A 13,645-nucleotide genomic window follows, 5' to 3' on the forward strand; every position below is an offset into this window, starting at 1 on the left:
AACCCATGTGTCATGACAAACTTAAAAAAAATGTTTGGACATTGTATAAGAAAGAAGGTAATTCCATTGTTCAGCAAAATCGGAATCCGATTTAACGTCCACGGTTTGATTGAAGCATCTGGATCTCAAGGAGTAGATTACTGTATTGACCGACATCTTTCCTCTCGTCCTATTAAAGAACCAAAAGACCAGTCAACACTAAGATAGTGCAACAGTCTGAAAGACGTCTTGAAACCATTAACCATTAGACGGCTGGTCAATGTTGGATTTAGTTGAATCAAATTTTGCATCATACTCTTTATCGCCAGAAAAAATTAATTTAAGTTTAAGCAAACTTCGCCGAGCATCCACGTAATCTACAAAACCAGTAAGAAAATACTACAAGACAATTCAAGCAACCTACATGGCGATCAGCTGGCAAGCTTCAAGTCTGCGAACACTGTCTTCTCAACAAAAACCCCCCGCCTTATATGGGTGCCTACTGATATGTCCCCTAAGTTTGATATTAGGGATTCGTCAAACGGGTGTCTCACTCGCAGAAATTTAGGCCAATACACTATATCGCGGCGCGACAGTTAATACAATTCCAAAAACGGTCAGATTACAAATATATTTGAAAGTTTTGTAAATGTATTTGAATTTAAAAAATGGGGAGATTAGAGATAGTGTTTTATTTCCTAATGTTTGTCTGTATCTTTCCTTCTTATTATTATAAATCCCCAATATATGCTTCGAAATCACCCTCTCCCAAATACATTGGGTTGGGAAACGCTACGCTGTATATTGACAAGAAGAGAAACTTCAAAAATCTGTTTTTTAATTAAAAAACAACAACATCATAATAACAATGAATTTATTATATTTCTTATACCATGTGTAATTATATTTTTAGCAAGCGACGGGAAATGGTGTCTCTTTTTTTAAGGTCCGGTTAGGTTGAACTGGCTGTGAGGACCTCACAAAATTTGAATAGGTCGATAGTGTTGCCAGAAGTTTGCTCAATAACCAAAATGAAAAATCCTATCAAAACCAGGACCTATGTTATAAAATACCTATGTTTTCTTGGCAAATACTAAAAGTTTCCTAGGACCTCTGCTACTTGCTGCCTCTAGCTGGAGTCTAAGTCTTGCGATCGAAGGGCGTTCTGCACTGGTCACTGAACTGTAGGCATGCAGGCGGAATGACTAAGCATTTCCCCTCTCTGATCCCCTATGTGCCAGCTCAACAGCAATCGCATCGATTCCACTATCCCTTTAATAACAGAAATTTTCCGATTGAACAGAATATTCAAAAATAGTTCTTATTATCCCAATGAATAAATAATTATTGTTATCAAACAAAATAAAACAAAAATTGCTATTATAATCAGAGCAAAAAAAAGCATTAAAAAAAGTGACTTATGTATATAATAAAATCTACAGCTGAACTTTTTCCATATTCAGACTACAAGTTTTACAAGAATTTGATAATATAAATGCCCTAGTTATGTTTTACTAACATACCCGGCAGACGTTGTTCTGTCCTTACTTTGATCTGCATAACTTTTAAGAACTTTTTACCTCTTAGTTTCCCTCCCCCCCTCTTTTCTGACTTTCCTTATCCTTTTATTTACTCCTCCCTCTGTCTTTATCTTTCCCTGACTTTTTTCTTCCTCTCCGTCCTCACTTATTTTCCGCTCCATCTACCCCTATCTCTCTATCTTCGTCTAACTATCTCTTTCTCTTTTTTCTTCATCCCTTTCTCTTCTCTCTAGTTCATATTCTTTTCCATCGGTTATTTCCAGCCCCAGTGACATTCGCAGTCGCAGTCCCAATCCCCGTCCCAGTTCCAGTCGGTCCCTAGTCCATTTCTGAAAAAAAGGAGTCGTAAATACTAATATAGGCAAAGGATTACCTACAAGGGTTAGAATTTGTTCGAATAGATCGATCCCTGGTCAGCTTCCCGGAAAAAAAGTATTGTATTTAGGCCAAGGGCTACTTCTCGGGCGATTTTAACCGTGAATATAATTTGTTCAAACAGATCGTAACCTGACCCACTTTCCAGAAAGACACTCAGCAGGAACACTCTCCGGGTTGCTGTGAAGCTATCCTGCAAATTTAAATAAAATCGGCGAAGTGGTTTCGGGGTCCATAACATGCATACAAACAAACATCGTTCGATTCCATGGAAAGTTCATTAAAAAAATATTTCCCATCGAAATGCATTGGGTAATATCGAAATACACTTTGGACCTATGTGACAGAACTTTTTATTTGTACCTACAAGAGGTAGCATAAATACAAAGGTAATTGCTGAATCCCTCCGGCCTAATGTACACATTTACAATCGGTCAAAGTCCAATAAGCCAATCAACGGCAAATATTTCACAGGAATCAGTTGCTAGTAGGAACTAAAAGAGAAAACGTGTGCGTTTTGCGTAAGCTAATAAACACCCCAATAGTTAATTTATAAAATTAATTTACTTTTTGCCAAAGCTGTATAATGCTGGAAATCGTTTTTGCTTTGGGATTTTGGCAAGTTATAAGCCCAACTTTAGCAACAGGTGGGAACAGTCTCTTTAAATACAAATAATTAAAATTAAAAAAAGTGCTAAATACTTTTTTATGTTTTATTTATTTTTATAACTTTACAATAAAACAATCAGTCGGATTTTATTGCACTAGTGAAAGGGAATGCGAATATTATATAACAGAAAATATTAATTCTGTTTGCATCGATGGGTTTTGTCACTGTTACAATAATAAAACGTTTTTGAATACCGAATGCCGTCCGAAAGTAAGTTACATACATACCCAAATTCATACATATACATATATTCATACATTAACCATTTAGATTATTTTGTTTTTATTATTATTATTATTTTTTTTTTTTTCTGTTTTATAAAAATCTTATTTGGAAGCAGTATTAAGTTAATCTCCAAGCTAGGCTCACGTGTGTCCGAGTTCGAAAAAGTGCGAAAATTTTTTCAGAAATCCATTTGGGGTTTGAATCAAAAAACTAGAAAATAAGTATTAAAGCTCACAATTTATTCTGCATAGGTCTTTTATTCAATATGGAAAGAATGTTGTCTTCAGGAAAAAAGAAATGTGCATTGAAAGCGATTTTTAAGCAATTGAATACCTTTACTGTGTGATTCTTAAATTAAATGGTCTACAATAATATATTTTCGTTGTTTTCGTTGTTCATTACAAAACGTTTTTTTGTACTTATTATTGCTGTTTTAATTTTTTCCTAATTGAATTTTTTTTCTTTTCAATTAAGCAAAATAAAAAAAACCACAATAATTATGACAAAAAATTATTGTTAAGGCTATTGAGCTCGTTTCGAACCACCAAACGTGCTAATCAAATAGTTCGACAAACAATAATTGTAAAAAAAAAGCTCAGGCAAACTTTTTTAACTCTTAAAAGATATGAACAAAGTTTGGAACTTTGATGTTCTCGCGACTTCTAACAATTGTCATAACCCAGTTTTCAATGAAAATTTTTTAATTATTAGAAAAGTTGAAATTTTTCTGCACTTTTTCAGTTTTAGTTCAAAAAGTTGCAATTGAAGTTCAGAAAGTTACAATTTAAAATCCAAATTTTAAATCTAAGTTTTAAAAATTAGAAATAAAGTTCAGAAAATTAAAATTGAAGTTTAGAAAACTACAATTGAAGGTCAAAATTTATATTTGTCGTTCAGAAAATTACAATTTCAGTTCAGAAAATTAAAATTGCAGTTCAGAAAACAATAATTGAAGTTCAGAAAACTACAATTGAAGGTCAAAATTTATATTTGGAGTTTAGAAAATTACAATTGGAGTTCAGAAAATTATAATTGAACTTCAGTTTAAATTTCTGAACTTCAATTGTATTTTTCTGATATTTATTTGCAACTTTCTGAACTAAAACTGAAAAAGTAGTATAACTGAACATAATTTGCTGGTTTTAAATAAGAATTGCTTTGAAAAAATATTGATATCAAATTAAAATTACAGTTAGTGTCAAAAGAAAGTGTACACAATTTGAAAATAACAATATTACTTCTATTTAAGGGTTTTCTGGTTGACACAATGAAACTACTTTTTTCTTGAAAAAGTATATGTAATACTGTCTTATTTAGTACAAAAACAAAGCTCTTACAAAACAAAAAGATATGGACGAAATATCAGAAATACTTCATATTATTGGTGTCAAACGAAAATTTACACAACAACAGGTTGTCAATTTCCAGTACTATGTATGCTTTCCTTTTACTTTTATTACGGATTTTTAATGACGTTAAAAATGGTCCATCTTTCGCATTTTTCTGTCGAGCTTCTCCCATAGATGCTCGATGGGCTGAGGTGCAGTGACTGCGAAGGGTGATCTAACTGCTTGGGGGATGATAGAGCATCCGTTCTTTGACAAATTTCGCAGTGTGTTCCAGATAATTGTGCCACTAAAGCAAGCATTTTTTTTTTTTTTTTCATTAAATTGAACAGAATTATATATCATTTTAAAAAGATGTAAAGTGTTCCATTGTGTGGCCCGGGAAACCTTTAAATAGAGCTAATATTATTACATCAGACACGTATACACTTTCTTCTGACATTGAGAAATGTAAGGCGCGAATAACCTCTGAAGAGATTTTAGGCCGAGCTTCTCTTTCAATTTGAATCGTGCTCCTTTAAATTTGTCCTACAAATTAGCCGAACGGGACCTACATATTTCATCCCGACTCCGAACGGCATATGCAAGGCAGGTGAGATTTCACTGAGTAGCTTTTCATGGCAGAAATACACTCGGAGTGCTTGCCAAATCACTACCGAGGAACGAACCCGCTTAGAAAAAATTTCTTCTAAATGAAAAAACTTGCTTCTAAAATTTGTATGTTGCTTTTTCCGGGGCTTGAACCCAGGATCCTCGGTGTGGTAGGCGAACCACGCTATCACCACACCACGGCGACCGCCGTTTGACTATATATAAATAGTTAAAACATGTCTAATCCGTGCTCGTTATATTTGTAATATAAAAATTGTATTATAACTGACTTCATTCATTTTATTAACATGTTTCATTGTTAGGTTATTCGCACAAACAACATAATAGGCGGATTCTGTCCCTGTAGTTTACCTCATGCTGAATGTAATAAGGTGGATCAAATTTGTTACTGTGAAACGGGCTATATTCCGATAGAAGGCAATAGACGGTGCATTCTTGGTGAGTAAATAATCAAATACGAAGAGCAAATCTCTCATAATTAACTCAATGCTTACTTTTTTAGAGGAAGTGTCATTGGGAAATATTTGCGAAATCGATAAACAATGCATGGAATTGGATGTTTTTAGCCACTGCGCTAAAGATACAAAGAAATGCATCTGCAACGACGGTTTTTATCAGAGTAATACCACCTGTTTTGCTCGCACTAGTAAGTACAGAAAATTTAGTAAATACAGCTCTAAATTTCGCACATTTGTGCCCATCTAGTGGTGTTATTAAATATTTATCTTTATGGAACTTGCACGTACTTAGCCGAAGGTGTTCTGTCAAGCATTAGCATCACTGCCTATAAATCAAAACGGGGCAATTGGTGCAGCAGCATTGAAACAAAAAAATTGCTGGTACACAAGGGCAGGGCCGCAGAGAGCCGAGACGGGCCCCCCTAAAAAATAAACTCAATCCAATAAAAAAAATAACATAACATACATAAATTTTTCAATTTACATTGTCACTTTTATTTCATATAAAATAAGATTTACTCCAGCCCTTACATAAATTAAATGTTAAATTTCATTGTTTGATTTGCTTACATTAACTTTTTCTAAATATGTACTGTTTAAGAGCTTGAATCAGCCAATGAAAACCTTCCGTGCTTTTTGGTCTGCAAATATGGAAATTACCGATACAAAACAAATGCTGCGAGCAAGGCTGGACTCCAACGCCAATGTTCCAAGGCTTGTCAAGCGATTTTGGCTCATAGTAGGACGTACAAAATTTTTCACGCGAGACAATAGACTAAAAGAACGCTCCCCTTCAGCGGCACTGACTGGAAGTGTGCAAAATATTCTTAATGCTATGCAGATGTTAGGAAATAATACTTCCATCTTCAAGTCATGAAATTTGTTCAGAAGTTGAAATGGTGGCAGCGAATCACATCCCAAATTTGCTAAGTGGATGCCTTTGAGATGAATGATTTCATCTATCAGATCCGTAGAAATATCGATGCAATAATTGTGCAGAATGCCGCTACCTTTTCTCTGAGCTCTACTTCCGTCAGATCCTGATACTTCCACGAAAAACTTGCTGTTTGAATTGAGTTTCGGAATCACACTCATGTGATTCGACAGGTAATTAATCGAACTGGCGCTTTCTTATCTTCCTTCTTTTCTCTGCGAAGGTATTCACAACTCCTATACTCCCTGCCAGAATCTTACATTCTTGAAGTATGATCGACCATTGATCCCTGAAGTTCTTCAACTGATCAATCAGGCTACGTATATTTTCTGTTTCCACGTCCAGTGTGGCATTTCTAGCTTGCAGTACCAGATTTCGATGTTTGATTGCCGTCAACACTTTGAGCCAAATGGAGGCTAAGAGGATACACTCAAATTTCCCATATATGCTTCAATACCTTTCAAATCCATTACTGTTTCTGGACTCAGATTCAAAAGCTTGATTTCATCAATAGCTTTCAATATTTGGGGAATGTGAGTTGCGAAAGGTTTCACACTATCCACACGAGCAGACCATCGTTTTTCTGACATGCTGTGCAAGGAGCAATGAGTTTTTTCCTTGAGAATTTTCCATCTCTGACGGCTTGCGCTAAAGATATTATACAATTTCTGCATAATACTGAAAAATGTGATGACTTCTGCACAACATTCAACAGCTTGCACTCCACATAAATTTAAACTATGACAAGCACAAGGTGCAAATATTGCCAGGGAGTTATCTCTCAGGATATGACTCTGCGCTCCTTTGTAATGACCGCTCATATACTGCGATTATCATACCCTTGACCACGGCAGTCATCCAGTGGAATATTGTGCCTTTTTAGAGTACTGCGAATCAGCTCAGCGATAGCTTCTCCTGTTTTTGCGTTGCAATCGACAAACTCTAAGAAGCGTTCTTGGATTTTCCATTTTCCGGAGTCCCTGTCTAATAAAACATAACGCAATATAAAAACAGTCTGCTCAATATGCGCCTAATCAGGGGTTGCATCCACTATTACTGTATAATACTTGACGGACTTTCTCTCGCTTTCTATCTTTCTAATTACTCGACTTGTAATCTTGTATCTATGAAATCCTAGTTAGAGTACTGTCAATACTGCTTTGCCTTGCCGGTCCCCCAAAAACCTTCCGGGCCCCAGGGGAATTTCCCTGGCTGGCCCCTCCCCCCCTCTCCGCGGCCATGCTCAAGGTTATTTTAACTTTAGTTGGACTTATTTGACTACTTTGGGAGTAGTACTTCATAATTACAATTATACTTCACTAATAGCGTATTTAAATCAAATTGATTAGTTATTCCTCAGCTTTCGCTGCTTCTATACTCTCTGTTGCCTCGTTAGCATATTTCTCCCAAGGTGTAGACTTTTCACGAATATGCCTTCTGGAACAATTGTATCTCATTCTTTGTTATTTAGCTATATGCGCGTGTATGTGTGAGTAACAACTTTTGCTCTTAGCTGATGACTACATATGTGTATGTGAAATAATCTCTTCGCCTCGAGTTTCTGATTGTGTGTGTGGAATATTCTTTGTTTCTTTGCATAGAAGTGTGGGTGATTGCTTTTTTTGTTGTTGTGATTATTTACTAACACCATAGTAATGCTAATATTCCCAATAACATATTATTTGTATATACGACCGATCTTGACTATTTTTGCAAAATCTTCTGAAATTGCTAGCCTATAAAATGCGGAAGAAATGGTTAACAGCCTTTTATCTGAGCAATCAGTTGTATCGGGTATATAATATGTATGGGCGATCTTGACCATATTTTCGGACAACAACTGATGTGTAAGAATCCTATGAAATTTTAAATTCTAGCTGTTAGACTAGGTTGAACTGGCTGGTTAATAAAGGCCTTACATGGACGGAATGTGTCTAGCGTTACCAGATTTTGTTTGACGACCAAACAGAAGAGCCCAAATCAGGTACCAGGACTTATGTTACAGAATATCTCCGCCCTCTTGACAAATATATATAACACCGATCTTAATAATTTGTTCAGACAACAATGTATGGCTTATATGTAAGCATTTCGTGAAATTTCAAGCGTGAGGGACAAGTTTGGGTTCAAACAGACAAACATACATACAGAAAGACGGAGATGGCTAAATCAACTCAGCTAATCATCCGGATCATTTCGTAATGGTGGGTCTATCTGTTCTGTGCATCGGTAAAGATTTTAATTGGGCCACGTCCGTCTCTCCGTTTACACGATAACTTGAGTAAAAATTGAGAGCATCATCATCATTAACCATCAACTGCTGTTTAACCACCTAAGCGATTCTGGCCCTGCGATAACTGACACCAATTGGGAACACCAAAAGAGTCCAAGTCATCCTTCATCTGCCTCTCCCAACTCAGTGGAGATCTCTCCCTTCCTCTGCTTCCGCTTTGCCATCTGCAATACTTTCTTGGCCGGAGCGTCTCCCAGTCCATCCGAATAACATGACCTATCCAGCGATGGCTTTGAGCTTTTTATCGCTGCACTATCGTCATATCTGCGTTAAGCTCATATAGCTCATCATTTTACCTCTTTCGATACTCGCCGTTGACATCAGGGGCAGGACTATACGTTTTTCGGAGAACTTTTCTATCCGTACTCCAACAAGAGCCATCTCGTGTTCTCTTGAAACCGTCCATGAGTCCGAGTCATACATCAGGACAGGTATGATGAGTGGCTTGCAGACCGCGATTTTTGTTCGTCGAGAGAGGACTTTTCTTTTTAATTGCCTACTCAGACCAAAGCACTGGTTGGCAAGAGTTATTTTCCGTTCGATTTCTAAACTGACATTGTTTTTGCTTTTAATGCTTTTAATGTTTCCTTTATTTCCCATAGAACTTCAACCTAAGTGCACGGATAGCTTGCAGTGTATGTTACATGGACAACACCTGGTTTGTCTTCCCGGCGCGGGTGAATGTGTCTGCGAACCGGGCTTTGTAAGCTCAAATACCACTGATAAATGTATTCCAGCGCGTTCATATATGCAAGAATGCGACAGTGCTGTACAATGTCAATCCAGTATGGGAACCGGAGGAATTTGTGTTGAAGGCAAATGTAGTTGTGGGAAAGGATATGAGATGATCGAGAAGAAGCGCACTGAATATGTTGTCTGCAAACAAGAAGCAGGTAAATATACAGCACCAATGTGATAGAGATAATTAAAAAGTGGTTTATTTTCAGTAATTGGTCAGTACTGTAGAACGCATGAACATTGTCATAATGGACATAAAGCCAACAATGAACAGTTGATGCATTGTGATCGTAGTGAATGCGTTTGTCGTTTTGGTATGAAAAATCAATCACCTTGCAGTTTATCTGCAGCGACGGGTCTAATAGCAAACAAATTATTCTTATGGTCTATGGTGTTTTTCGTTAGTTTTTTTGAATTTTGATTTAAAAGGTGTTATTATTATTAGCTCTTTTCTGAAAAGCCAAAATTTGTTATATTTGATAGAATTTATGTTGGATGCTAGTATTTAGTAAAATGTTAATAAAAAAAACATGTCTATAATAATAAGATCAAAGTAGTCTCAAGGCAATATATGTTGTTGTTGTTGTTGTTGTTGTTGTATCAGTGCTTCCCCCCATGCAATAGGCGCGACCAATCACAAATTGTCATCAATACCCTCTAACGGGAGTCCAAGGAAATTTGCAGTTTCAACAGGGGTGGACCATAATGAGAGGGGTATTAGAGGCGTTGGTTCCACAATACAATTGAAGAGATGGTTGGTGTCATGTGGGGACACATTATAAGCAGGACGGGGTTGATTCTGGATAGGTAAGACTTTAACCTGTTACAGTACCCAGATCGAATTTGAGCTAGAGTGACGTTCGTTTCTCCTCTGCGAGTTCTGGGTATTTTTCTTTAAGAACTGGATTCGCCGGGCAAATCCTGGCATAGAGGTCCGACGTCTGTTTGCGGATATCACTGAGGACCTGTTTATGCTTTTTTGCTTCATGAGCCCCTTGCCGGTATGGCCTCGTCGATTAGATGTCTGTTGGGATGCCCAGGTTTCTGGGTATTCAACAGAAACTGTTGTTGAACATTTAATTTCTCTCCCTAAATGGCAGTACTCTCGCCTCATTGCGTAGGTGGCATTCTGGGGACATAAGAAGACAGCCCGTAGCGGTTATGAGGGCAGTGTTTTGGTAGGCCTGTATTTTCTTCCAGTGAGTAACCTTTATCGATTCGGGCCATTATCTCGTTGCAGCCAAAATACGCACCCGCCTCAACGCGGCTAAAAACAAGGAACAAAAAACACAAGGAAAGCTAGACGTCGAAAAGCTTCAATCACAACAGACTGCCAATGATTTCGCAACTCGACTCTCACACCTGCTCTCTGAGGGCACAACTCATCCTGAAGGAATACAGGAGCAGTGGGAGCATATCTCCAAAGCACTTCATACTGCCGCCGAGGAAAAAATTGGTTACCGGCGGCCACGAAAAAACAACTGGTATGATGAAGAATGCCGCGTTGCAACCGAAAGAAAAGACGCTGCCTACAGGGCTACGTTAAAAGCGAGCGCGACAAGAGGAGTGTGTGAACGCTATCGTGAGTTGAAAAGGGAAGCGAGACGCCTTTTCAGGAAGAAAAAAGCAGAAGCAGAAAGGCGTTAGTGCGAGGAGCTTGGGCTGCTAGCCACCAGGAATAACGCCCGAAAATTCTACCAAAAAATACGGCGACAGACGGAAGGTTTTAAGACCGGGGCAAACTCCTGTAGGAATGAAAACGGCGACCTTGTAACTGATGTCCAGAGAGTGCTTAGATTATGGAGGGAACACTTCTCTGTCCTCCTAAATGGAGGCAGCAATTCACCGCGCAGAGATGAAGAACCCGATCCCGCAATCGATGACGATGGAATATATGTCCCCCCGCCCGATTATGACGAAGTTAGAATAGCAATAACCAGATTGAAAAAGAACAAGGCCGTGGGCGCTGATGGATTGCCTGCGGAGCTATTCAAGTTCGGCGGCGAGGAGTTGGTAAGGCGCATGCAGCAGCTTCTTAGCAAAATATGGGCGGAAGAAAGCATGCCCGACGGTTGAAATCTAAGTGTTCTTTGCCCAGTCCACAAGAAGGGGGATACTGCAAAATGCACCAACTATCGTGGAATCAGCCTTCTTAATATCGCATATAAGGTCCTTTCAAGTGTATTGTGCGAAAGATTGAAGCCCACCGTGAACCGGCTGATTGGACCTTATCAGTGCGGCTTCAGACCTGGTAAATCTACCATCGACCAGATTTTCACAATGCGCCAAATCTTGGAAAAAACCCGTGAAAAGAGAATCGACACACATCACCTCTTCGTCGACTTTAAAGCCGCCTTCGACAGCACGAAAAGGAGCTGCCTATATGCCGCTATGTCTGAATTTGGTTTCCCAGCAAAACTTATACGGCTGTGCAAAATGACGTTGAGCAACACCATCAGCTCAGTCAGAATTGGGAAGGACCTCTCCGAGCCGTTCGAAACTAAACGAGGTTTCAGACAGGGTGACCCCCTATCGTGCGATTTCTTTAATTTGATGCTGGAGAAAATTATACTAGCTGCAGAACTTAACCGCACTGGAACAATATACTATAAAAGCGTGCATTACTGGCATATGCTGATGACATTGATATCATCGGCCTAAACACCCGCGCTGTTAGTTCTGCTTACTCCAAGCTGGAAAAAGAAGCGGTAAAGATGGGTTTGATGGTGAATGAGGACAAAACGAAGTACCTGCTGTCATCGAGCAAAGAGTCAGCGCATATGCGCCTTGGCAACCCGCTACTGTTGCCAGCCATAATTTCGAAATAGTAAAAGACTTCGTTTATTTGGGAACCAGTATCAACACTAGCAACAACATCAGCACTGAAATTCAGCGAAGAATCAAGCTTGCCAATAAATGCTACTTTGGACAAGGTAGGCAATTGAAAAGTAAAGTCCTCTCTCGGCGAACGAAAATCATACTCTACAAGTCACTTATCGTACCCGTGCTGCTATATGGGGCAGAAGCATGGACCATGACAACAGCAGATGAAGCGGCTTTGGGAGTGTTGGAGAGAAAAGTTCTTCGAAAGATTTATGGACCTCTACGCGTTGGCGATGGCGAGTACCGAAGAAGATTTAATGATGAGCTGTACGAGCTATACGCAGACATCAACATAGTCCAGCGAATTAAAACGCAGCGGCTGCGCTGGCTAGGCCATGTTATGCGAATGAAAGATGATGCTCCGGCCAAGAAAGTGTTTCTATCGGAACCCGCCTATGGAAGCAGAGGTAGAGGGCGGCCCCCACTCCGTTGGAAGGACCAGGTGGAAAACGATTTAAACTCCCTTGGTGTAACCAATTGGCGCCGGTTGGCGGAGCGAAGGAGCGACTGGCGCGCCTTGTTGGACGGCCATAACCGTTTAGACGGTTAAGCGCCAATTAAGTAAGTAAGTAAGTAAGTAAGAGTAACCTTTAGGCTTTGCGACCATATCGGGGACGCGAGCATTTCTTTGTTGGATTTATTACAGTTCTGGATTTTAAGTACAATTGTGGTTGCATTCTCTTCAAAATGTAGATCCTGATCGAACGTCAAACCCAAAATTTTTGAGTGTAAGACAGTCGGTAGCGTAATGCCATCGACGTGGGTGTCCAATATGGTCGATATTTAGCGCGTCCATGTTGTAAATAAGGTCGTCAATGATTTGGTCGGTGACAATGTGAGGTTTCGCGAGGCAAAAAAACTGTAGAGATCAGGGAGATAGCTGTTTATTTTATTACAAAGCTCATCGATGTGTGGGCCTGGGCCAGTGGCCATTATTGTGCAGTTATCGGCGTAGGAAACGATAGTGACTACCTCTGGTGGTGAAGGTAGTTTCGATATTTTAAGTGGTAGAAGTTAGGTAGAAGTGGTTGCCCGAGGGCACACTTAGGCCAGTGATATAAGGCCCGTTGTGGTACCACAAAAACACACCATTACCTTTCCTCTTCTTATTTTGAGGACCTGATGAAAGCTACTAGGTCGTTGACGTCATGCTCCACAACATGGCTCAGATTATCTAGAAATGGAGCTCCAAGAAATCGCTGCCGTGCGCCACTTAGTCCCTGGCAGCTGCAGATGAGGTGAATCAATGTTTCCTCCTCCTCATCCTCTTTACGACTCCTGCAACATCAACGATAAGGCGCTGATAACCTTTCTGCATGACCACCTATAAGGCAATGCCCAGCAAGTGCCTCCACAAGGTTGGAAATTGTATCCCTACTTAGGTTGTACACGTGACGGGATCTTTAAAGTTCCATTTTGGCCAGGTTTCCTTCGATGTCCGACACCCAGGTGTTTGTAGCCATCTTTCATCGGCTTGACGTTGGATGTGTTTTTATTAATGGTTTTATTTAGCTTGACTTGACAGGCCGAACGGAATTTTGTAATTGAAATTTAAGTAGCCTCCTGATAAGCTACAAAATTGAAACTTGGA

At 39.2% G+C, this 13,645-nt stretch overlaps 1 protein-coding gene across 1 annotated transcript; it reads left to right on the plus strand.

Annotated features, from left to right (window-relative positions):
- Window positions 1-2,343: 2,343 nt before the first annotated feature.
- Window positions 2,344-9,741, plus strand: LOC137244671 (multiple epidermal growth factor-like domains protein 10). Its single transcript, XM_067774025.1, has 7 exons — window positions 2,344-2,416; window positions 2,475-2,542; window positions 2,645-2,775; window positions 5,051-5,186; window positions 5,251-5,394; window positions 9,036-9,326; window positions 9,381-9,741. The coding sequence occupies exons 2-7, from the start codon at window positions 2,482-2,484 to the stop codon at window positions 9,590-9,592; spliced, it is 975 nt and encodes a 324-aa protein (XP_067630126.1). The 5' UTR covers window positions 2,344-2,416; window positions 2,475-2,481; the 3' UTR covers window positions 9,593-9,741.
- The last annotated feature ends 3,904 nt before the right edge of the window (window positions 9,742-13,645 follow it).

The sequence above is a fragment of the Eurosta solidaginis genome, chromosome 1, assembly GCF_040869045.1.
Source record: "Eurosta solidaginis isolate ZX-2024a chromosome 1, ASM4086904v1, whole genome shotgun sequence".
In the NCBI taxonomy this organism is placed as follows: domain Eukaryota; kingdom Metazoa; phylum Arthropoda; class Insecta; order Diptera; family Tephritidae; genus Eurosta; species Eurosta solidaginis.